Source organism: Schistocerca gregaria, chromosome 3 (assembly GCF_023897955.1).
Source record: "Schistocerca gregaria isolate iqSchGreg1 chromosome 3, iqSchGreg1.2, whole genome shotgun sequence".
Taxonomy (NCBI): domain Eukaryota; kingdom Metazoa; phylum Arthropoda; class Insecta; order Orthoptera; family Acrididae; genus Schistocerca; species Schistocerca gregaria.
This window is the reverse complement of record NC_064922.1, coordinates 193,040,795-193,068,475: the sequence shown is the minus strand read 5'-3', so window position 1 is coordinate 193,068,475 and position 27,681 is coordinate 193,040,795. Positions and strand designations below refer to the sequence as shown.

The following is a 27,681-nucleotide window of genomic DNA, read 5'->3' as shown; positions in this document are numbered from 1 at the left end:
TGGTCATATCAGAACATTGTTTGGCCCGTTTTAGGAGAAACAAACAAGATTTTTGGTGCTGGTTTGTGACCACAGATAAAATTTGGGTGCACTACTATACTCCAGAAACAAAACAACAGTCAAAGCAGTGGAAACATGCTGATTCTCTGTCACCAAAGAAAGCAAAGACAATTCCTTAAGTAGGAAAGGTCATGGCATCAGTTTTCTGGGATGTGAAGGGGATTCTGTTTGTAGATTATATCCCCACTAGGCAAACAATTACTGGAGAATACTATGCTAACCTCTGGACAAACTGAAACAAAATATACATGAAAAAAGACCAGGTTGAGCTAGGAAGAAAGTTATCTTCCATCAAGACAATGCTAGCCCACACACACGTGTGTTGCCATGGGAAAATTACATCAACTAAGGTATGAATTGTTGCCACACCCAACTTATTCACCTCATATGGCTCCGTCAGACTTCCAAGTCTCCCCAAAACTGAAAATTTTTCTTGGTGGACGAAGATTCACTTCAAATGAAGAATTGATAGCTGGAGCTGACAACTATTTTGCAGGCCTGGAGGAAACTCATTTTCAAGATGGGGTCAAGGCACTGGAACATTGTTGGACCAAGTGCATTAATCTTCAAGGAGACTACATTGAAAAATAAAAAAGTTTCAGTGATTCAAGTACTTTTTTCTATTTGATTCTGAGAACTTTTCAAACCACCATCGTAGTATATGTTTTCCAGTTAAAGGGATGGTATAGTTGATGGTAGGAGGGTGCATAGGGCAAGTCTTGCAGCAGGGACAGTCACTTGGGTAGGAGCCACAGGGTAGGGAGATGGGTGCAGAAGAAGCATAGTGTCTGACAAGGATATTACAGAGACTGGGAAGGTGATGAAAAGCAGTTCTAGGTGTGGTAGGCAAAATCTCAGACAGAATGGATCTGATTTCATGGCATGATTTTAAGAAGACATGGTCTAGCTGAAGTAGCTGATTAATAAATTCAGGACCAGGGTAATACTGAGTGATGAGTGGTGTGCTCTGAAGTAGTTGCTTGCCTCAAATGCCTAGGCTGTATGGGAGGGAATGTTTGACATGGAAAAAATGGCAACAGTCAAAATGTAAGTATTGTTGTTTGTTAGTAGGTTTGATTTGGACAGAAGTGTCTTTGGTGAGAAAGAGATCAGTATCAAGCACAGTGACATAGAATTCAGAATAGAACATGTGGCATTTAATTTGAAGGAGGTTTTTAGAGGTTCCAGAATTTTAACAGGTCAGCTTCACCATGAGTTCACATGGCAACTGGCACAGGAAGAAGCCATCCCGGTTCCCAAGTCCTTACCCCTGGTCTGTTTGTATGTCTGCCTCCCAAAGGTGAAGTACATAGTTATTGGTGAGCTCAGATTTGATTAAGGTGGACAGGAAGGATGTCATAGGTTTGGAATGTTCAGCAGTAGACAGGCAATTTACATGAAGGATGTTGGTACAGAGCAATTTCGACATCACCAAAGGCCAGTATTTTGTTTGGATGCAGACTCTTTACAACAATCCACTACCATTCTCACCTGGATGTAATTACCCCTAAAATCTAGTTCAAAATCTGATTTCCCGGGCCACCACATCCAATCCTGGGACTGCTGATCTCTCCAAAAGACAACTTTGGAGCACACCAATTGTCACTCAGTATTATCCTGGTCTTCAATGTATTAAACAGCTACTTAGATAAAACCATGACTTCCTAAAATCATGCCCTGAAATTAGATCCATTCTATCTGAGATTTTGCCCACCATACCTAGAATAGCTTTGCATCGCCCTCCCAATCTGCAAAATATCCTTGTCAGACCTTATGCTCCTTCTGCATTCATCTGCATACCCTATGGCTCCTACCCCTGTGACCATCCCACTGCAAGACTTACCCTATGCACCTTCCTAGCACCACCTATACCAGTCCTGTAACTGGTAAAACATATACTATCAAAGGGAGAGCCACCTGTGAAATCGCACACATAATATACAAGCTGTTATGTAAATACTGTTTGGCCTTTTACATCAGCATGACTACCATTAAGTTATCAGTTAGGATGAATGAGCACAGGATGTATACTGGTAACACACAATATGCTGTTGCAGGGCATGCTTTTCAATATGACAGTCATGACTCCGTACCAGTTTCACCACATGTGCAATTTGGACTCTTCCTCCAGACATCAGTTTTCCACAACTCTGCAGATTAGAACTAGCGCTACAGCATGTCTTTGGTTCTTGCTGGGCTTAATTTATGTTAATCTCTTTTGTCTCTGGATTTATTCACAGTAACTACTCCTTCCTTCACTCAGTTTTAGTTTTCTACTTCTTTCATTTTCTGACCTATTTTTCACCATCCCCCTTCCGCCTCTGTTATACACAATGCACTTTGCTTTTCACTTTTATTGACTTGTGCATAATGCTTTTGCAGTAATTTCTGTCTTGCATTTTACCCTATCTTTCACCTTTAAGCTCTCGGGTTTTCAAATCTCATCCAGTACAGTCCCCAACAATCAGTCTTTCCTTCTCATCCCATCCAGTAAGTCCCCTCTGACCCACAGTTCTGTGTGACTGTTCCTAAATCTACCCATTTTTCTGCATCTTTCCAGTCCTTTTCCTTCTGCCCTCTTCCTTCCCCTTCAACCCTTCTGCTGGGAGAAGGAACTGTTGGCTCCAAAAACTTACATAAGTAAAACATTTTTTTATGTGTGTGCTCTCCTGCTGCCACTTAGTGACTACATTTTTTTGTCTATCCAATTACGTTATATTGTTAAAAATTGACCGTTTTTGTTGTTACTGTAAAACTTTTACAGTACCCATAATATCATCATAAGTTGTAGGATCTGCCTCACCAAAGCAGACTCATGGTGAAAGTATGTGACTTCTCCACCCACAAGGGAGCCATTAAGGTCTATAAAGGTGAGTCTCACTTTTCCATACAAATTATTCCTCCCAGTAACAGTACCTGAATGTTGCATGTGAAAGTTTTGCATCCAGTTTTACACTCAGTTTTCCATAACCACTCTGCGTAAACTCACACCATTCATTCCCATCATTATTTACTTCCTTTTTGCTTCCCCGCCATCCCTCAGCTCGTTCTTGTCACTACCTTTACAGTTATTAATATGCCCTGCCTGTCTCTCTATGTAACACACCTTGTTGTCTTTTCTTTGGTTGTTTTATCCTCCTCATCTGCCTCTTATCATTTTGCATTCTCCAAATATTTCCTCTCTGATGCTATGTGAAGTAACATCCAGTTCCAAAACAGTGTCTGTATCATATACCATTTTAGATATGACTATTTTCACCGCCATTTTTGAAGTACAGCTTTGTATACATGATTGAAGCTCCTAAACAAATATTTAGTTACCTGGAAACCAGGGTGGAAGGACTGAACCACGTATTTGAACTTTCGTCACATTCCGTGATGGTTGTGTCTGAAGGTTGAAATCCAGACCAGGTTGCACTATTGAACGCTGTTCTGCAGTTTCTTCTGGAATTTTATTAAAAAATGTTTTGCCAGTTTATTATTACAACAACAACTACTACTACTATATTGTGTGTGTGTGTGTGTGTGTGTGAGTGTGTGTGTGTGTGTGTGTGTGTGTGTGTGTGTCTGGTCTGTCTATCTTCTAAAACACTAAACCAATGTAATTCCTTTATTTTGCATACCTGTCCCTTTTCCAGGAATCTTCGGCATGTGTTCTGAAAAAATGGAATCTTTTGGCCGGTTTGATGCAGAACTCACCGCTGAAGCAGCTATGCCAATATTGTGTACACTTTCACATAGTTGGGTTTCTGAAGGCACAGATAGAGGAACTACAATATCCTACAAAAAGAAAAAAATTATTGTCCTTCCTGTATAATAAATGTACAGGAAACTGGGAAAATTAAAGCAAAAATGAATTTCATATTTCAATTATCATGGACTTTGATCTGGTGGAAGTATAATAAGTTTTTTTTTCAGTGAAGTGTATCCATTTGATTTCTCATATTTATTTATCTCTTTAAAAATCAAAATGTTTTTTATTACTCTTGTTGATGTTTAATTTGACCTCACAATGGGAAGAAACAGGCTTTTAGTTATCCAAATAGGTGAGAATAGTATCAGTGACCAAGAGGATTTTCAAATGCTCAAAGACCTGGTCAAACTCAACTGTCCAGTAGAATTTTATTAGTAGATGGACGAGGAGTCTTTTCATTCCTACAAAGTTGGGGATAAATTTTTGTTAATAGTTGGCCAGTCATAAGGATTGTAACTCCTTTTCTGTACATTCACAAAACTGCAATTCCCTTAATGTAGTAATGGTGGAAATTTCTGTATGACTTGCATGAGCAGGGAATCTGTACACACACCATTTTGGTCAACATTAGGGCCTAAATTATGGACTTAGCAGAAAATGTCAATTTCCCACATTTAGGTTTAGGCCTAAGTTTTGCAGAAACTTAAGCAATTTCCTAATCACCCTGTGTCTTCTTTGGTGTTCTGGAAAACAATATTATGTTACACAAGTAACCACACTATGTCTTGGTTTCAAGCTTCATACCCCTTCCAGAAGGTGCTGAAACACTCACACACTCTGCAGACTAGACGGCATTTGGCACTATTGGTTTACTGGTGAACAGTAAACATGCTCTTTGATCAACTCTCCATTGTTGCTTCTAATTGATGGTACCCACTTTTTAGGTCTGTCATAATAAAATAATGGCAATGTCCATTTTGTTATATGTAGGTGAAAGTAAAAATTTTTACAGTTTGTTGGTTCGAGTCCTGACAGTCATGGCAGAACCAATATGCATTACTTTCATCCATTCTTTTCTTTGGTATGACAACCAAATAATCCACCTAATGACAGTTTCGGCTTTGATTCCATCATGAAGTTGCTGATACAAACATTTTTCATTACTGGCTGAGGGCAATGCAGAATTCAGTACAGTCTCTTGCATTCTAGTGATTCATTCCAAATAGAAATCATGTGTTGTATAGCTGGAATTGCATGTTACAATCTAAGAGGATTAAATAACTCTGCCTACTGCTCTAATTACATCACCATTTCTTTCCTGTCATTGCCTGGTAAATGGGAACATTTTCCCCACAGAGCACCTAAATTGGCACACTTCCCTTGAGAGTTTCGTGAATCCATTACTCTGGTAAATATTTTTCATGCACAGTCTTCAGATTCGCTATTGGTACACAATATGACTGATCCACCTCAGCTGTGTTAAAATTATTTCCTGCTAATTCTGCTCCAAAATTCATCCTGACTACCTCCATATGACCTTTTAGTATGACATCACACAATCTGACTCACCAGGACTAAGCATGCAGTCTAACTGGCTTTCCCTGGGATAGAGATTTGCCATGTGTCAGTGCAGGTAGCCACTTAATGATGACTGGAAGTCATCTTCAATACATCACACCCTTTTATCAACAAGCAGAATAGCTCCCCCCTCCCCCCCCCCCCCCCCCCAGTCCCATCCTGTTTGTGTGTGTGTGTGTTTTGCACATGCAGCTCTTTTCAAAAATGGTTCAAATGGCTCTGAGCACTATGGGACTTAACATCTGAGGTCATCAGTCCCCTAGAATTTAGAACTACTTAAACCTAACTAACCTAAGGACATCACACACATCCATGCCCAAGGCAGGACTCGAACCTGCGGCCGCAGTGGTCGCACGGTTCCAGACTGAAGCGCCTAGAACCGCTCAGCCACACCGGCCGGCAGCTCTTTTCAAAGTGAGAATAAATCTTATGGGTCTATTTGTTTCCTGATAATATGAATTCATGCTAAATGTAACAAATGTCATTTTTTTTCTCTGATTACTGAAAATAACATTTTTTTTTTCAATAATACTTGGTGTTCTGCATATTATTTTAATAAATTACTTCATACATCAATTTCAACATCATTAATTTATTAAAGTAGAGTCAATGTCATTTGATACTACCACTCCTCTGATGACATGACAAAAAGTGCAATCACCATGGTGTGTTTCAGTAGGCTGATCAAAAAACAGTGGGAGCAGATGCTATGCTAAAAAGAAAATAGATAGCATGTGGTCTTTACTTAAGTTCACTCTGAGTACACTATACCATAAACTGAGTATCTGTTCACAATTTACATGAAATATGTGAAGTCAGTGTAGTGTAGTAAAGTGTCAAACAATTGTAGATCTTATAACTGAATTGAACTTCTGTACTAAAAAATAAGGAACCATCACAGAAAGTAACACAAGACACCAAAAAATTTACAAAAAAATGAAAACGAAACTAGGAGTTACTTTGATCTTGAGTAATTTATAGATAAATTACTATATTTACAAATATAAAATTCATTTCCTCCCCTTACGACCATCCTTTGATGAAGTGGGAAACTACACTATTTTTTTCCTGCAGCTTAATGCAGCCCCTAATTCTTATGAAACGATCAATCTGAAACACAGTAAGGATTTTTCAATGCCTCCGCATAAAATGTCCTTTGGCATGTTTATCAGAATGGTTTGTTGGTAAAGATGTATGTGTAGTTGTAGAACAATCACTAATCCTCTTTTGCTATTAACATTAAACAAATAAAAAAAATCTTGCTCACTTCAGGCCATTGGACAGAATGGCCTCTCCTCCTTTTTTCTAGTTACTGTAAAGAGAGCTACATTGCTAAGAAATGTTGATTATCCTAACTTCTGCTAAGCGCTGTGCTCATTTGCATTCAGTTCTTAATATCAGCCAACACAACTTTTGCTAAAATACATGGTGTTTTGGAAATGATTGTCAGTATTCAGGGATATGACAGGAATGATCATTCCATAGGTTCAAAAGGGAAGCACAACTAAAATGAACAGACATAAATGTAAGAATACTCAACACTTGTCAAGTATCACAGCTGGCAGTGTCAATTAGGGACAAATGTGTTTTGATTTGTGCAACAGTCCTCTGATGTTTTAATATTGTAAATGGTTGGGGATTCATAAGCTTATCTCAAGAGCTGATAAATACAGGAGCAATATATGGACATATCACTGACCAAGAATTGCTATTTCCCCAAGGACTGTAGCATGACATATTAAGATTTTGGCTAGTCAAGTTAGGAGTGGACTTATTACAGAAGTGAAAGATACAGTTGCTAAAAACCAACGTTCAATGATTTGTGATCTGTGAACAGACAGCTACCATAAGACTCATTACTTGACTGTCATGTCCAGCTGTATTGATGAGTCAACAGTTAAATGGAAATTAAAAAACACTGCACATTTAACTACAAGATTTCCAGATGTTGCCAAGAATGCTGAACATATCATTACAGAAATATATGAACAAATGGCAGATTAACAAACAACTTCCTTGGAACTAACACAGATTACATTCATTGCAGACCTACATCTACATCTGAGGACTGCAAACCACAGTGAGATGCTTGGCAGAGGGTATGTCCCATTGTATCTGTTATTAGGGTTTCTTCCCATTCCATTCATGTATGGAGCACGGGAAGAATCATTGTTTGAATGCCTCTGTGCATGTAGTAATTATTCTAATCTTATCCTATGATCCATATGTGAGTGATACAAAGGGAGTTGTAACATATTCCTAGAGCCATCATTTAAAGGCAATTCTTGAAGCTTTGTTAACAGACTTTCTTGGGTTAGTTTATCCTTATCTTCAAGTGTCTTTCAGTTCAGTTCCTTCAATATCTTTGTGATACTCTGCCACAGATCAAACAAACCTGTGGCCATTCATGCCACCATTCTCTGTATATGTTCAATATCCCCTGTTAGTCCTATTTGGTAAAGGTCGCATACACTTGATCAGTACTCTAGAACCAGCTGCACAAGTGATTTGAAAGCAATCTCCTTTGTAGACTTACTGCACTTCCACTGTATTCTACCAATAAGTTGAAGGCTACCACCTGCTTTACCCACAACTGAGCCTATGTGATCATTCCATGCCATATCCATACATAGTGTTACACACAGGTATTTGTATGAGTTGGCCGATTCCAGTGGTGACTCACTGACATTATAGTCATAGGATACTTTGTTTTTTCATTTTCTGAAGTTCACAATTTTACATTTCTGAACATTTAAAGCAAGTTGCTAATCTTTGCACCTCTTTGAAATCTTATCAAGATCTGACTGAATATTTATGCAGCTTCTTTCATGCAGTACCTCATCATAGATAACTACATCATCTGCAAAATGTCTGAAGTTAGTAATAATGTTGTAGGCAAGGTCATTGATGCACACCATGAACAGCAAGGGTCCCAACACACTTCTCTAGGGCATACCTAAAGTTGCTTCTACATCTGACAATGACTCTCCATCCAAGATAACATGCTGCATCCTGCGCACCAAAAAGTCCTCAGTCATGTCGCAAATTTCACTTGATACTCCATATAATCATACTTTTGGTAATAAGTGTAGGTATGATACTGAGTAAAATGCTTTTCAGAAATCAAGAAATACTGCATTTACCTAACTGCCTTGCTCCAAAGCTTCCAGTATGTCATGTGAGAAAAGTGCGAGTTGGGTTTCACATGATTGATGTTTTCGGAATCTATGCTGGTTGTCATTAATGAGGTCATTCCACTCAAGATACCTCATTATGTTTGAGTTCAGAATATGTCCTAAGCTCTGCAACAAATTGATGTTGAGGGTACTGGATGACAGCTTTGTGGGTCACTTCTACTACCCTCTTTGCTGATGTGTGCAACCTGAGCTTTTTTCCAAGAACTGGGCATAGTTTTCTTTTTGACAGATCTATGATAGATTATAGTGCAGCAGAATACAGTTAGAATAGGAGCTAACTCGGCCATAAATTTTGTGGATCACTTCTACTACTCTTCTTGCTGATGGGTGTGACCTGAACTTTCTTCCAAGAACTGAGCATGGTTTTTTGTTCGAGGGATCTATGATAGATTATAGTCAGAAGAGGAGCTAACTCAGACACAGATTCAGTATAGAACCTGACAGGAATTGCAAAGGGTCTTGTGGCTTTGTTCAGTTTTAACGATTTCAGCTGTTTCTCAACACCACTGACACTAATACCTACTTCATTCATCCTTTCAACAGTGTGGGACAATTGTCCTGGGTTGTAAAGGAACATTTGAAAATGGTGTTAAGCATTTCCGCTTTTCCTTTGCTACTCTCAGTTTCAGTTCGTGCCTCATCCACAGAGGACTGGATCCTAACTTTGGTGCCACTAACAGCCTTTACATATGACCAGAATTTCTTTAGATTGTGTGAAAGATCATTTGACAGATGAGGAGGCTAACATCAAGAAAGCTCTAGAAGTACACAAGTGTGCACTGTACTTTTACAGCACTGAGGCACACATTCAATGGAAGTTTCTTAACGGATGAGATTCCTGTAACATATGACACCAACCCGACCATATACAAACTAGTTGGCTATATGAAATGACCTGGTTTGATAGCGAGATTAGAGAAAACCTTACAACAGGATGTTGAAACCAGGTGGGTCAGTGTGTACATGTTGTTAGATTCAGTTCATTTATAAAAAGACCAAATAGAAATAATTTTACTTGATTCAAACAAATATGGAAAGATGATGTCATATCATAATGCGACTATGGCTAGCATTATTCAATTTCTATAGGTTTTTAAGGTGGCCAAAGACTATATTGGAAAATGATCCAACACTACCATTTTTATTGCCATGGATTTTGAAATAGTTAGATCTCTTTCGAGCTGGAGCTGACAATGTGCAAGCTAAAGGAAAGGGCAGAACTGTTTATAAAACATCCTTGCTTCAAGGAACTATTAGTTTTACCTGAAGAAAGAAGAGAAAAAATTCATCAAGATATGTAGAAAATGTTAAATAACATTGTTAATATGAAAATTGAAGATTTCATGCCTTCTACCACAAAAAATCGAAAGTTTGTGAAAATCCACCTCAAAATTGAAAGATTAGTTTCAAAAATATATGGACATGGAGAGCCCAAACAATGAGTTCACAGACCTTCTTTCATAGTCGAAAACAAATGCTTGTGCCCTTTCAGAATTTAGTGAAGAGGTATTCTTTATTCCTGCCAGTAGCACCTCTTAAAGATATTTTAGTAAGGCAGGGGTTGACTCAGAAAAGGAGATGTGTAGATTCTGAATGTGTTAATGACATTCTCATCATCCATAACAATAAGAGAACTAAACCAAGCTAAACTTGAAGCACAGAAGCAAAGGAAGCTACAAACAACTGAGTTCCTGAGACACTATGTACGTAATCAGATATAGTGTTGAGAAGTGAAAAGTAATGATTGCATGCTTATGCAGTGAATATTACATAGTTCATATTAAGTAATGTGAAGTGTTGTATAAATATGGTATGAAAAGAACAACAGAATCAGCTGTAATGCAATATATTTGGAACATGGGACAGCTGAGCTAAGGTTTCAGATTAATTTGTTAAACTATATTGTACATTAGTCCTGATGTCTATGTACTTTTTGTTTTAATTAAAAGGATTCTGAGGCATTAAGAGATCACCAATTTAGTATTGGAGGGCAACGTGGAGGGTAAAAATCGTAGAGGGAGACCAAGAGATGAATACACTAAACAGATTCAGAAGGATGTAGGTTGCAGTAGGTACTGGGAGATGAAGAAGCTTGCACAGGATAGAGTAGCATGGAGAGATGCATCAAACCAGTCTCTGGACTGAAGACCACAACAACAACAACATAATTATGTACTGTAGTCACTTACATTGCTTGTGTATGGGAATATTTGTTAATGCATAAGAGCAAGTACTTCATTAAACAGCAGATTAATTTCAATGTCTCAGTTTGTAAGCCAATCATATCCTAAGCTGCTGCTTTAAATCATTTTTCCTTTGGCTGTTGTTGTTTCACTGTTTTTTAGTCAACTCCAATATTACTGCACCAGAGCGTGAGGGTGCTTCGTTCGGTTTATCTTCAGTTTCTATCATGATATTTCACAAGAACATGCTGAACCACTTGATTGTGTACACTGATGTGAGAAAAGTCATGGGATGCCTCCTAATGTTGTGTTAGGCCCCCTTTTGGGCAGTGTAGTGCAGGAATTCAACATCGAGTGGATTCAAAAAGTTGTTGGAAGTCCCCTACAGAAATATTGAGCCATGCTGCCTCTATACCATCCATAACTGCGAAAGTGTTGCCAGTTCAAGATTTTGTGCATGAACTGACCTCTCAATTATGTCCCATAAATGTTCAATGGGTGGCCAAATCACTTGCTCAAATTGTCCATAATGTTGTTAAAATCAGTCTCAAACAATTGTGGCCTGCTGGCATGGCCCATTGTCATTCATAAAAATTCCATCATTGTTTGGGAACAAGAAGTCCATGAATGGTTGCAAATGCTCTCCAAGCAGCCGAACATAGCCATTTCCAGTCAATGATTGGTTCAGATGAACCAAAGGACCCAGTCCATTCCCTGTAAACACAGCCCACACTGTTACGGAGCCACCAGTAGCTTACATAGTGCCTTGTTGACAACTTGGGTTCATTGGCTTCCTGGAATCTGCAACACACTTGAACCCTAACATCAGCCTTACCAACTGAAATCAGGACTAATCTGACAAGGTCACTGTTTTACAATTGTCTAGTTTCAAACTCTTGTGGCCATGGGCCCAGGAGAGGCACTGCAGGCGATGTCATGCTGTTAGCAAGGACACTTGTATTTGTCATCTGCTGATGTAGCCCATTAACACCAAATTTCATCATCGCACTTTTCTAACACCAAGTTTCTCGTATGTCCCACAACTACTTCTGGGGTTACTTCATGCAGTGTTGCTTGTCTGTTAGCACTGACAACTCTACACAAACTCTGCTGCTCTCGGTCATCAAGGGAAGGCCGTCAGCTATTGTGCTGTCCATGGTGAGAGGTATGCCTGAAATCTGGTATTCTCAGCACACACTTAACTCCATAGATCTCAGTATATTGAATTTCCTAATGATTTTCAAACTAGAATTTCCAATGCATTTATCACCTACTAGTGAAGTGTGTTAATTCCCGCCATGCATCCATAATCACATCAGAAATCTTTCCACATGACTCACCTGAGTACAAATGACAACTTCACCAATGCACTGCCCTTCTATACCCAGTGTACATGATACTACTGCCATCTGTATACATGCACATCAATATCCCATGACTTCTGTCACCTCAGTAAAAACATAGCTGTCCTGAAATCATTCACAATGTGATGCGTTTTCCTTAGTCACCACTGTACTTGTTTACTTTAACATCACCACATGTTTCTGGTAGCACCCATCAGAAGCCAAATTCAATAGTACTGTGGTTGACTAATATGATTTGTTTTTCACATAACACATTTCTCTCTGTTTAGTTAAAGCGTCATCAGTGTGATTTTGTTTCAGCTTTAGCAACAGATTAACCCAGTTTTTTTTTAGTTTTACTTATGTTTGTTGTTGTGATTTATACACTTACTCAGAAAACACAATAAACACAAATAAAATCCGCAAAGCAGTGATGGATGAACAGTTGGGTACAAAACAATGATAAATTGTGATTATATACAGTGGTTAATATGTTAAGCCCTCAGCCTCTGAAAAATGGAACAGCTCAAAACACATATGTCGTGTCTGTTCTTTCAGACATGTCTGAAGAACAGATACCATTATAATCCAGCATCCACTATGAATTAAGGCACAAAAAATTATGGACAATAGCTGCAAGTGGGTGCAAATTTTCAACTGTCCCCATTGATTTGAATCAAGGCCCCACTTCCAGCCAATGTCTGTAATTCCTTGGTATCTTACCTTAAAATGTTCTAAATTTGTCAGGCATCCAAAATATGTAGCTACAGAACCCTCAAAATGATTGTTCATAAGTCCATAATACCTGCCTTCTCAAACATTGTTCCCTTACAGTATCACTGGGAAAGTGAGACATCTTCTATAGAACTCCAGTAACAGAAAAATTAAACAACAAAAGTTACACAACTGCCTTTGAAAAAAACATGTTATAAAACGAGCTTTGAAACACATAATGTGTGAACAACTTGGCCCTCTTTGATGGCAAACTTCAATGCTACAGGGGTTGTAATCAATACAACGAAACTTTTTAATTTTTCACAGAATGAAGCAACACTGGAATAAGTCTGTAGCTAGGTAACAGAGAAAAAATAAAAACACACATAAATGAAATAAACTTCAACATCAGTTCTACAAAAGGCTAAAGTTTCTGTGTGGGAGAATAATTATGATACTGCCAACTTCTGATATCATGGAGATGCCTTATGAAGTAAGCACAGTTACACACAAAGTAGGAAACATTTGTAAACAGAAAAGTCAATTTAAAAGCAACTCTAAGTACAACACACACACACACACAAACACACACACACACACAAACACACACACACACACACACACACACACACACACACACACACACACACACATATCCAATGTTAATATTTATGGTGGGCAGGAAAGCAGGCGGCTAGGTTTCCTTGCTGCTGCAACAAATGACTTGGTGTTACCGCTTAGATGAGACCCCACAATAGTCATATCTTCATGTAGAAAATCATTTTCAGTCTTCATTTCTCATTTTATCACTAGGTTTCATTATTTACCTTATCGCTGTTACATGACAGTTTCTGAGTAATCAGAATGTCACCACTGATAATCCAACAAATATAGTGTTGTTAAAAGTTCCCCCAAGTGAAATTCCCTAATGTTCTATGATTTCCAGACAAGTTTTAGCATTTTTCCCTGACAAATTTTGATATCTCAGGGGCAAGTAAAGACACAGTTGACAAAAATTTGTAAGAATTTCTGTATTTCTCCCGCGTGTGAGGAAAAATCTTAAGTACTAACATCAACATCTTTTGTAACAAACTGTCTTTAGATGGAGAAAGCAAACCAAATGGCTTGTGTTTTTCATTAAGACCAGTGCTGTTATTTTATTTCAATAAAACAAAACACATTTGGTGACAAAGATATGCATATTTCTGGAGTCACAAGGTGGATTTAAAATATCTTCACTGACTTCAGAAATAACCTCAGAAAGAAGTAGGCCTCTTGAAAGAATGGGGGAGAGTTGTGTAAACTAACACTATAGGAGGCCACCAATAAAATGTTGGTTCTACTGTGTTCATTATTGTCGCTTATTACCCACTGTGTTATTTCTATTATTCTAGGGGTATTGTGTGATTTTTCTTTAGAGAAATATATGAGTACATAGTGTACAAACCACCAGCAACTGCCACAATTTTCTTCTTCTTACTATCCATACTTTCTAATATTTAAAATACTTTCAAAGTGCCAAACTGTACTAGGATAAATAAAATGTCTATAAAACACCACACGCAGCATTCTACATGACAATTCCTGACATCCATCATCCATGGTCTCTGGCCTGCCAAGGAGCACCACAATCCTGGGGCCACAGAAAAACTGTGAAAATCTGGCGCATTGGGCTTCAGGTAGGCAGGCCAGATCTGTTGGGGATACCCGCAGAAATGGCCTGCGGTTTTGCCTATCATGTAATTCCAGTTTTGTGGCCAGTTGTTCATGTGTCACGGGCACCATGTTGATGAAATGAGACCACAGCGCATGTCTCTGAGAATCAATACTAATGAGGACAGGCATCAACTCACCCCAATGATGATTGCTAAGCCACAGATAGGCATATAGAAAAGACAATTACACTCTCACAACTAAATTTTTGGCCATAACCTTTGTCACTCCCCCATGAATAAAGGACCTAGCCATTGGTGGGGTGGCTTGTGTGCCTCAGCGATACAAATACCCGTATCGTAGGTGCAACCACAACGGAGGGGTATCTGTTGAGAGACCAGACAAACGTGTGGTTCCTGAAGAGGGACAGCAGCCTTTTCAGCAGTTGCCAGGGCTACAGTCTGGATGATTGACTGATCAGATGTTGTAACACTAACCAAAACGGTCTTGCTGTGCTGGTACTGCGAATGGCTGAAAGCCAGGGGAAACTACAGCCTTAATTTTTCCTGAGGGCATGTAGCTTTACTGTATGGTTAAATGATGATGGCGTCCTCTTGGGTAAAATATTCTGGAGGTAAAATAATCCCCCGTTTGGATCTCTGGGTGGGGACTATTCAGGAGGACATCATTAACAGGAGAAAGGAAACTGGCATTCTACGGATTGGAGCGTGGAATGTCAGATCCCTTAATCGGACAGGTAGGTTAGAAAATTTAAAAAGGGAAATGGAGAGGTTAACGTTGGATATAGTAGAAATTAGTGAAGTTCAGTGGCAGGAGGAACAAGCCTTCTGGTCAGGTCAATACTGGGTTATAAATACAAAATCAAATAGGGGTAATGCAGGAGTAGGCTTAATAATGAATAAAAAAATAGGAATGCGGGTAAGTTACTGCAAACAGTATAGTGAATGCATTATTGTAGCCAAGATAGATACGAAGGTCACACATAGCACAGTAGTACAAGTTTATATGCCAAATATCTCTGCAGATGATGAAGAGATTGATGAAATGTATGATGAGATAAAAGAAATTATTCATATAGTGAAAGGAGACAAAAATTTTATAGTCATGGGTGACTGGAATTCGGTAGTAGGAAAAGGAAGAGAAGGAAACATAGTAGGTGAATATGGAATGGGGGTAAGGAATGAAAGAGGAAGCTGCCTGGTAGAATTTTGCACAGAGCATAACTTAATCATAGCTAACACTTGGTTCAAGAATCATGAAAGAAGGTTGTGTACATAGAAGAGGCCTGGAGATACTAGAAGGTTTCAGATAGATTATATAATGGTAAGACAGAGATTTAGGCTCAAATGGCTCTGAGCACTATGGGACTTAACATCTGAGGTCATCAGTCCCCTGGAACTTAGAACTATTTAAAGCTAACAAAACTAAGGACATCACACACATCCATGCCCGAGGCACGATTCGAACCTGCGACTGTAGCGGTGTCGCGTGGTTCCTGACTGAAGCGCTTAGAACCGCTGAGCCACTCCAGCCAGCAAGAGACTTAGGAACCAGATTTTAAATTGTAAGACATTTCCAGGAGCAAATGTGGACTCTGACCACAATCTATTGGTCATGAACTGCAGTTAAAACTGACAAAACTGCAAAAAGGTGGGAATTTAAGGAGATGGGACCTGGATAAACTGACAGAACTAGAGGCTGTAGAGAGTTTCAGAGAGAGCATTAGGGAATGATTGACAAGAATGGGGGCAAGAAATACAGAAGAAGAAGAAGAAGAAGAAGAATGGGTAGCTTTGAGAGACGAAATAGTAAAGGCATCAGGGCATCAATTAGGTAAAAAGATGAGGGCTAGTAGAAATCCTTGGGTAACAGAAGAAATGTTGAATTTAATTGATGAAAGGAGAAAATATAAAAATGCAGTAAATGAAGCAGACAAAAGGGAATACAAACATCTCAAAATGAGATCAACAGGAAGTGCAAAATTTCTAAGTGAGGATGGCTAGAGGACAAATGTAAGGATGTAGGAACATATATCACTAGGGGTAAGATAGATACTGCCTACAGGAAAATTAAAGAGACCTTTGGAGAAAAGAGAACCACTTGTATGAATATCAAGAGCTCAGATGGAAACTCAGTTCTAAGCAAAGACGGGAAATCAGAAAGGTGGAAAGAGTATATAAAGGGTCTATACAAGGGTGATGTACTTGAGGACAATATTATGGAAATGGAAGAGAATGTAGATGAAGATGAAATGGGAGACATGATACTGCGTGAAGAGTTTGACAGAGCACTGAATGACCCAGGTAAAAACAAGGTCCCAGGAGTAGACAACATTCCATTAGAAATGCTGATAGCCTTGGGAGAGCCAGCCATGACAAAACTCTACCATCTGGTGAGGAAGATGTGTGAGACAGGCAAAATACCCTCAGACTTCAAGAAGAATATAATAATTCCAATCCCAAAGAAAGCAGGTGTTGACAGGTGTAAAAATTACCAAACTATCAGTTTAATAAGACATTGTTTACAAAAAACTAACATGAATTCTTTACAGATGAATGGAAAAAACTGGTAGAGCCAACCTCAGGGAAGATCAGTTAGAATTTTGTAGAAATGTAGGAACAAGTGAGGCAATACTGACCCTACGACTCATCTTAGAATATAAATTAAGGAAAGGCAAACCTACATTTCTAGCATTTGTAGACTTAGAGAAAGTTTTTGACAATGTTGACTGGAATACTCTCTTTCAAATTCTGAAGGTAGCAGGGATAAAGTACAGGGAGCGAAAGGCTATTTACAATTTGTACAGAAACTAGATGGCAGTTATAAGAGTCAAGGGGCATGATAGGGAAGCAGTGGTTGGGAAGGAAATGAGACAGGGTTGTAGCCTATCCCCGATGTTATTCAATCTGTATATTGAGCAAGGAGTAAAGGAAACAAAAGAAAAATCTGGAGTAGGAATTAAAATCCATGGAGAAGAAATAAAAACTTTGAGGTTCGCTGATGACACTGTAATTCTGTCAGAGACAGCAAAGGACCTGGAAGAGCTGTTGAATGGACTGGACAGTGTCTTGAAAGGAGGATATAAGATGAACATCAACTAAAGCAAAACGAGGATAATGGAATGTAGTTGAGTAACCTTGGTTGATGCTGAGAGCATTAGATTAGGAAATATAGTAAAGTAGTAATGAGTTTTGCTATTTGAGGAGCGAAATAACAAATGATGTTCGAAGTAGAGAGGATATAAAATGTAGACTGGCAATGGCAAGGAAAGCGTTTCTGAAGAAGAGAAATTTGTCAACGTCGGGTATAGATTTAAGTGTCAGGAAGCCATTTCTGAAAGTATTTGTATGGAGTGTAGCCATGTATGGAAGTGAAATATGGATGATAAATAGTTTGGACAAGAAGAGAGTAGAAGCTTTTGAAAAGTGTTGCTACAGAAGAATGCTGAAGATTAGATGCGTAGATCACATAACTAATAAGGAGATATTGAATAGAATTGGGAAGAAGAGAAATTTGTGGCACAACTTGACTGGAAGAAGGTTGGTAGGACATGTTCTGAGGCATCAAGGGATTACCAGTTTAGTAATGGAGGGCAGCGTGTAGGGTAAAAATTGTAGGAGACCAAGAGAACAACACACTAAGCAGATTCAGATGGATGTAGGTTGCAGTAGGTTCTGGGAGATGAAGAAGCTTGCAGGGGATAGAGTAGCATGGAAAGCTGCATCAAACCAGTCTCTGGACTGAAGACCATAACAACAACAACAGCCTTTGTCAGAAAACAAGAGTACACACACGTTCACACGATCACTCAGACACAACTCATGCATGAATGACCACTGTCTCTGGCTGCTGCATCAATAATCTCTGAGAATCAGATTCAAACAAACCACTCCTCACATCTCCCTGCCTCCCACCGGAAGCTGCTTGGCTAGTGGTAAAAAGTGGTGGCAGCACTGACTGCAAGCTGAAGGGAGTATTATGAAGGGAAGCAGCAGTAGGAATAAGGGAGTAGGGAAGCGGTACGCATACCCAGCTGGGCCCAGCCTGTGACAATGCATGACATCTCAGTAAACAAACCATTCCACCTACTGAGACAAAAAAAAGAGATTTTTCCAGTGTTTTTTTTATTTTTCAAATTTCCTTGATTTTCCTGAGATTATTTAAACTGACTGATATTCCCTGATTTTCAGAACTTGTGGCAACACTGAAAGAGCACTGCTACAGACAACTTTCTACAGTTTTATATTTATAATTCATTGAACTGTCTCAGTTCTGATTCATACAGTCACAATCTGTCTAAGTCTTCGAAAATGCTTTCATATGTGTGAGCACAACAACTAATACATGTAACAGGTGCATGTCCCTTACTAATATATTTGTGACTCAGAAAGCCATACACAATATGACACCACGTTCAGAACTGTCCCATGGGGCTGGCATGGTACAATCTGTCAGCTGAGAGTCTCATCAGGTCTTGTTGTTATCAAAAGCAAGTTCTCGGAACATGATAATCTCACAGGCAGCATTCTTGCTGGCCAAGCTCATTTATGAAAATGAGTGGAAATATGACGACAATTAGTGGCCTCCAATGTGAGCACAGATTAACGTAAACTGGTGTCTCTGGCAAGGAACCACCTGTCGTCCAACCAATAGTCAACCCACAGGATGTGCAGGTAATGTTGGTAGTTGCAGTGGCCCATTTCGAGGCTGATTATAATTTTATCCATCAATATCACATCTCTGAAGGCCCATACTAACAATGGAATGGTCCAATCTGACATGTCAAACAAAACCTGCCTTGAAATTTTTTATCCAGGAAGAACACCCCTAAAGACAAGCACTGTCAACATTTTAACTGCTAAGATGCACTGAAAGTATTTTAAAAAAAATTTAAAAAAGGAGTTGAAAACTGACAAATTTGTGGGCTGCCAGGTGGTGGGAGAAATTGACATCTCTATTGGAGCTGTAGCATCTAAGTATTCACAATGAGCAAGGCGCACAGCCTTGTTTGCTGCACATTTGAAAATGGGAAATGCAACAGAACCCAATTGTAATTTGTAAAGTGAATTTGCACCAACAGTTTCTTCAACAAGATCGTAAACAGTTACTGTTCTCTGGAAATATCCACAAAAATTATCAGCTGCAGTATGGTATTGGTAAGATTTAACAACAGAGATAAAACTGAATTAATATTCATTGTGTTTTCATAATATGTGCCTGCTAATAGCTTGTGTCTTTATGTTCCAGAGTTTCACAGTAACATGGAAACCAATTAACATTCTCAATCTTGCAAAGATGAAATATGAAGAACACAGTTTCCAGTTGAAATCACTTACTGAAGTCCTACAATATGTTAGCTAGTTAATTTATTGGACATTCATTCAAATGGTGTTGACATTTCATTAGAAACTGTGGAAGCTTTGAAAGAAATAGAAAATAATTCTGACAATTCCATGAACAGTGGGTTATTTGATGACAATTCCAATGATAGTCAAAAACAAAAATACCGCTAGCCCAAGGAAAATGTGTTCTACAATAGCCTTCAGTGAGACAGCAAAGGCCATGAATTTTCGGTTAAACGAAGGTGGGAGAAAATAATTAAAGCTGAGCAGTGTGCAAAGCCACTTCTGTTTTGTAAAATCAATAAGTGAACTGTGTAAATGGAAGAAACAGATGCATGAAATAAGAAATATGGGCCAAAATGAAACTTGCAAAAATGAGAAAGCTTTGGAACTGCTTAGAAGAAAAAATGCACCATTACTGACAGAGGTCTACAAGACTGGGTCCTTAAAACGGCAAGTGAAATGAACATTTATGATTTCCAGGCTTCTTCGATCTGGGTAAATATGTTCAAGTAATCTCACTAAATAGGAACACATAAAATTACCAAGTTTACTTCAGGTCAACATATGGAGCAGCTGCCATTAATAGGCAGTACTATAGAGAAATTCATAGCTGATGTACAGACAAAGCCTGCAGTTATCCTCACAACTGCAGTGTATAAGGCTGATCAGTCAGGTTTTGTGAACAAACTGCCTGCACACTGCACTTTATCATTTCTGGATGGAAAAAAAATTGAAAAAAAAAAAAAAAAAAAAACAGGGAGTTGGTTGTGCAATTGATGAATGCTATAAAATAATGCCACTGCAAGTATGAATGGAATATTGTTTCTGCACCTTTATGTCTGTTTCCAGGAAATTAGGCAAATTAAGACTAGCAATTAAAAAAAAGGACTGTCTAGTTACAAAAATCTTGTAATCAGTGTACCAAAATCTGGAAAAAAGCGAAGAGGTAATTTCCAACATTTCATTAACAGTGTCTTCATACCATTTTCACAAAAGAATTGACTCCTTTCCTTGGGCTCTTGGCCTGGTCCTAACAACACCTCTGTATTAGAGGAGGACAATGAAATGAATGTTGATATAATGCAGATTCCACCCGAAACTGCTAGTGTGGCTCAACCTCTTGACGAAGAATTTTTTTGACAGTGGAAAGCATTTTTGAGGAAATTGTACGGGAACATAATTTCTGATAGCTGTTTGTCTTTTGAGGTTTATCAGAATTCTCAAGCTTCAGCCATCTGTGTATTATCAGCCTGCACTGCCATGTTTTATGAATTGGATCAAGTACACCTGATATGCAGCACATTATTCAGAACAATGGCAGGACCATTCCTTACTCTATCCCAGTTCCATCTAAATAAAACTAGTAGTTACTGCGAAACATCTGAATGCATTAATGTTTCTTTTGTCCAGTATGCCCAGTTTAATGAAAATGCTTGTTTTTGTCATTCAATTGACCCTTCGCATTTTTATGACCACAGGAAATAAATGAGGAATTGTTTCATTGTTAGTAAAATGCACAATATTCAGGAATTATCACAAGAACTGTGCAACAAGAATTGTTATACAATGAAGTATGTGCAAAAAATATTTTGTTTCAAAAAAGTAGAAGTCCTGACTGGTGGAAGTTGGCTGTAATGTGACATCAAACACTTACATGATTTTATTTTCCCTGCTACATTGACAACAACTTAGCTGCCAATATGAATTGGTGGTTATTCAGGAAATTAATCAAATGGTATTTGTTTTTAATTATTCAGGCCCATTTTGCACAGAAATGATCACAATCAAACAAGCATGTCACAGGCAGACAAACACAAGTGAACTTCATTCAGTTGTGTTCATTTTGCATACGCATGTGTTCTGATGGTTGTCAGTCTTTCAGTGAACCATCCAAGGACGTCTCTGTCCTACTGACTCCTCACATTGTTCAGAGGTGATGGCTAAATTAATAAGTAGATTGAAAACTGAATGATCCAACAGGGATTCAATTTCACAACCTCTTGGTTTTCAGACAAGAGCTTTACCACAACACCATGAGGTCCAACAACCAGAGTGTATATGCTACTTTTTTTTCTCACAATAATGAGACATTCATAGGCAATGTTCATTATTTCATGTTCTTTACTACTTTCTTTCCTACTTTGCCAATTTTGGTGATAGATGTTGATAGATAAAACAATTCATTAGTCAATTTGTAGAATCTTTGAGGGTTAATTGTTCAAAGTACTTGCAATATATTTATTAGTCACCATGTATCTTGTGCTGAAGGAGGTCCTGCTAATCAGTGCCCCTCTAATGGTGGATCAGCTCTTCTCAGTGAACTACTTCTCATTTTGCATCAAAATGTGCTGACAAAGGATTCTCTTGTTTGTTGTATCTACTAGATTAACACACAAGATAACATGCCTATAACATATTATTCTAGATGATGACAGATCAACTACTTCTGCCAGTATTTGTCAGACAAAAGAACATAATATGTCTGTCAGAGTCCATAACGACAATAACAATTGGTATAAAAATATTTCAACATCATTTGTTCTCCGACAAGCATTTCTTTGACATCATAGGGATCACATTCTTTCCAAGCCTATCACCCACGGCACCACAGAGCAGACAACTATACCCACAAGGTACACGTGCCCATTGTGGCCCACCTTGCTCCTATCTGCATAGACCATAAAAAACTTCCTGAAAAAGGGGTGATTCCTACTTACGAACATTTTTTGTTGGCCAGTGGATAGCAGGGAAAAGGGACATCTCATTTCCAGAATGATATGTCTCACTTCACATACTCCCACTGAGACGAAGGATGTCATGCTTCTATCAAAAGATATCATGCTTCTAGACTTAACTTTAAAAACTTTTAACACATTCCAATAAGGTATTCTCCAACAATTTTTTTAACATTTTTCGTTTACAAAACACAATATCATGTCAGTTTACGTCCTCTTAGGATTCACATAAGCACTTCTTTCAATTCAGTTCATATTTATCACGAATCCATTTACTAATACCATTTTCTTTTCTTTTATATTTCATATAATTATCAATTATACCATTCTAATTCAAATTCACTATCCCTTAATACTACTTAAAATCATTCATCCTTTATTTATTATTTTAATTTGTATGCACCATTTGGAGCTTTGCTCCTTACTGAAACATTGGTTTTCAACATTCATCTCCATTTTCCCCATTTTTTTCCTCTGAGACAATACATTTAACCAAATATTTCAGTTCAGCTTAGCCACATAATTGACACACATTTACTATCATACCACATCTGTTGTATGTCTCAGCAGAGGTATCTGTTTAGTATTGACTCAATGTGTAAACTAGTTCATCTACTTCATTTATTTCCCTATGAGTCACTGCTAACTTTGAAATCAACAGTATGCTTACCTATACCAAAACTCAGATACTCGTGTCTTTAAACTGTGGTAGAAACATACTCAAACTATGCAAATACAATCGGTCAGGTCCATACTGCATTACTCTGTTTGGGAGAAACCTTCTTCAATATGAACACATTCATTATGCACATTCATCTGCATCCCATTCTACGGTTGGATACTTTGCAAGTGCCTTTCCATTTGAGATGCCATGTGTCCTTTTTAGCACTCTCCCTTCACAACAGCAGTCTGGGTCATTCCTCTTCCGAGCCCCTCCAAACTAATGTGTAAGTCATCCTTTTCATGGGTCCACTTACACTTTATATTCTAATAAAAAATGGTACAGGTAATTTCAATCATGAATAGACCACCTGGGTGTACATCCTTCCTTCCTTGTGTCCATTTACCCCAAAATATCTGTGTTTTATTAGGCACACTGCACCATCATTTTTATATTTCCATATGAAGTATCTTATCCTACACATATTATCACTTTAAAAAAATGTTATGCTCCTTTATCATTTACACTTTCTGGTTATTACTGTCCGTACATGTCCCTCTTATTTGGGTCTTACTTTACTATTTATGCACCTTAGTATTTCTGTGCTGTGATGGCATGTAAATTATTAATTATCCTACAATACTCTGTGATGGCATGTGAATTATTAATTATCCTAGAATACTTTATGCTGAGTGTGATACCTTCCACCCACTAATTTTCTTTAATCTATTATCATATGATATTATTATTTTATGTTACTTCCGCTTCTGGACAATACAATTCTACTTTCATGATCTCCTTCGTAAATTCTTGAAATACTTGATGTTCCCATGTTTACACATCACCTTGTTAACTGACTCACTACACAAGCTATAAAATTCCTGTTCTCTTCCTCACAACACATGATGTGTCTAACATGAGGCACACAGAAGAGCCCCATGTGTACGTCTCTGTCTCACCAACTGCCATAGCCTTATACTGACTTGTAGGACAGGATAGTAAAGGATATCAGAAAGATGACTGAACAGAAACAGAGGGAAGAGAATGTTTCATAGAAACTAAAAAGAAATAATAAAACAGTTAGCTCGGTGCCTGGCCAACATCACCCCACCGAACCTGTCCAGAATGCAAGTTCACATGAGGGTTTAAATCATTTTACCTCTATCTTCTGCTGTTACAGCAATTTGCAATTTAAGATCTTCAGAATGGCCTGGTTCCCATTCAAATGCATCTTCAATTAATCAACCATGTGCAAAATCTGTTTTCTTTATATCTTCCCAGTTTTTAGGCAAAGATCTAGAAAAAACACCATAAAAAGGAGGAGGATGTACTTTCCTATTTGGCTCAAACTTCAGAAATTGTTTTGACAAATTCACTGCTGTCCCTAAGAGAAATTCTTCCAACCATTTGCCTGGGCTACTTTTACTAGTTACATTAGTTTTTCTCTTTAAGTCTTGTTGTGTCTTTTCTGATCTCCATAACTCTTGTGATTCGTAGAAATTCACTTGTAGAATTGGGTGCAATGTTAATGAAATCAACTCTCTTCTGTATGTTCTGTTCTATGAATTCCTGCAATCACTCTTCCACTCTAGACAATGTCATATGTGGACTCAAAATTTCATTCAGTGCTCTGCCTTGTTCTAATATATGTACTCTTTCCTTAGTATCTGAGATTTCTTTGTCAATTACTTTTAAATCATTATGAATTTCGCTAAGATGACTACCTACTTCCTTACATGCTACATGACATTACACAACTACTTCAGTTTGTAAATCCTTAGGCAAATTATTTATGATATTTCTAAAGTAGTAATTCTAGTAACTTGTGTCTTAATCAAATTTATTGTTTTCTCCAGTTTATTACTTATTGTTTTCTTTAGTTTATTATTTATTATTTCCTCCTGTGCAAGTAGAGCTGTCATATCAACTCCCTGTGCTTCAGTTACCATTTGACGGATGGTGACTGGCATAGACTATCAGCAACATAACATTCCTGAAATTATCACTAGCTGATAATTGTCACTGAATTCTAACTCTAGACACAATTTCTTAATCTCATTTCTTAATAATATTCACTATAATCAAATCATAACACTTGTCATGAATTGTGACTGTTCAGTTCATTTGACATCATAGCTTCAAGCTGCAGTGAACTGATGTGGATGTTCTGCAATGCCGCAGATGCATCGCAGAGATCAGTTGTGGTGAGCAGATGCTAAAAATGCTGCAGTGTAGCAGGCAACAGGTAACTGCATGACACTGCAGACTACGTACCAAGTTAAACTGCTTTCACAGGGCCTGTCCACTGCTACAGAGTCGGCACTCTTATTCTCCAATCCTCATGTAACTCTCCTGCATTGCAGCTCCAGACATGTGTATGTGACTCATGTCTACTATTCCGTAAACATGCACACTGTTGTAGTGGCTGACACTGTTGCTATGGACAACTGCAGTTCATATCTTCCTATTATTCAAATTTAAATAAAACAGAAAGAAACTTCCACATGGGAAAAATATATTAAAAACAAAGATTCCAAGACTTACCAAGCGGGAAAGCGCCGGCAGACAGGCACATGAACAAAACACACAAACACACACACAGAATTACGAGCTTTCGCAACTGGCAGTTGCTTCGTCAGGAAGGAAGGAAGGAGAGGGAAAAATGAAAGGATGTGGGTTTTAAGGGAGAGGGTAAGGAGTCATTCCAATCCCGGGAGCGGAAAGACTTCCCTTAGGGGAAAAAAAGGACAGGTGTACACTCGCACACACACACACACACACACACACACACACACACACACACACACACATATCCATCTGCACATACACAGACACAAGCAGACATATTTAAAGGCCTTTAAATATGTCTGCTTGTGTCTGTGTATGTGCAGATGGATATGTGTGTGTGTGTGTGTGTGTGTGTGTGCGAGTGTACACCTGTCCTTTTTTTCCCCTAAGGGAAGTCTTTCCGCTCCCGGGATTGGAATGACTCCTTACCCTCTCCCTTAAAACCCACATCCTTTCATTTTTCCCTCTCCTTCCTTCCTTCCTGACGAAGCAACTGCCAGTTGCGAAAGCTCGTAATTCTGTGTGTGTGTTTGTGTGTTTTGTTCATGTGCCTGTCTGCCGGCGCTTTCCCGCTTGGTAAGTCTTGGAATCTTTGTTTTTAATATATTATTCAAATTTTTTTGTTTTATAGTTGCAACCAATACAGATGTCTTCTTCTTCAATATTTCACTGATTTAACCAGGTGAGGGTGTGGTGTAATAAAGGTATATCAAGGATGTGGAGGGTCATATTGACCATGTTTTTCATTTATATTTTTTAATTATTTATTGGCACTTTTTAACATAAGATGGGAATTAAATGTATGAATTATTTATTAATTAAAGGATTTCCATAGAAATAAACACTACTGAGCATACAAATTTTTACATAAAGTCTACAAAATAATCATTTTAACAGCTCTTAACATTACATATTTTTTAAATCTATAAAACCATACATTCTTATCAGTAATTCAGATTTTTTGCTAAGTATTTACAAGATAAACCTTCTTCTAAAACAAAATTAACAATAAACTTTTGACATAAGCTGTTAATCATCTCTTGCCATAGCACATTGTTGGCAGAACAGAACGATGTGTTCTTGACAAATGTACTTATGACAAGCTTCACAAACATGAAGTGTCTTATGATGTTTATCATAGGGACACTCTTTACGCCTTTTTCATACACCTTGGACTCTGGCAATCGATTCTTGTAAAGTTTCTCCACTAAATTCTCTGACTCTCTTGCACAAAGTGCTTGGCAGTTGAGGTCTTTCTTGGTGGGCACTCCAGTGTTCACTAACGAGCATACGGCCTAGTGTTTTTATGAAATTACAATGCTTTTGGTTTTTATTGTTATTTGATTGCTGAATAATAGCACCACTTTTGCTGGTCATATTCAGTACTGTGTACAAGACAGTCTGAGGCAACTTCAGCTTTCGTAGAATTATAAAACATGTTTATTTCAGCATTGTGGTGAAGACTAGACATGAGCAAAATAACTTTGTTTTTCTTTGGAATATGAGAAACTAGTGTAATATCCTTTTGGAAACCAAACTTAGATGAGTAGATTTCTCTACCACGAGTTTTGCAAAATTCAGGAGGGATTTGCCCCTTGTTCTTATGCACTGTTGCCACAGAAGTTAGTGTGTATTCTTTCAGCGCATGTGACAATAGTTCATAGTTCATAAACCGATTATCAAAAGTCACTTTACAGCTTGTTTTTGAAATGGGTTGCCCCAACCAATTTGTCACATCAGATGGTTTATTACTCAGTGAAAATGGTCCCTTTGGCTGCTTACCAGCAAATATTTCGAGGTCGAAGGTATGGAAATTCTTTGCGTTGACCAAGGCAAATATTTTTATCCCATATTTGGCCAGTTTTGATGGTTTGTATTGTCTAAATTTGCATCTGCCTCTGAATGCAAGCAGCATTTCATCTATAGTTG

At 38.1% G+C, this 27,681-nt stretch overlaps 1 protein-coding gene across 6 annotated transcripts in view; it reads right to left on the bottom strand.

The window, feature by feature from the left end:
* Positions 1 to 27,681, bottom strand: part of LOC126356293 (uncharacterized) — a 312,745-nt gene that overhangs the window by 103,569 nt on the left and 181,495 nt on the right. For all 6 annotated transcript variants that reach the window (XM_050007188.1, XM_050007190.1, XM_050007193.1 and 3 more), the window contains 2 exons: positions 3,684 to 3,840; positions 3,382 to 3,504 (listed from right to left, as the gene is read on the bottom strand). In XM_050007188.1, the coding sequence (XP_049863145.1) occupies positions 3,382 to 3,504; positions 3,684 to 3,840 (280 nt within the window). The remainder of the gene's footprint in view (positions 1 to 3,381; positions 3,505 to 3,683; positions 3,841 to 27,681) is intronic.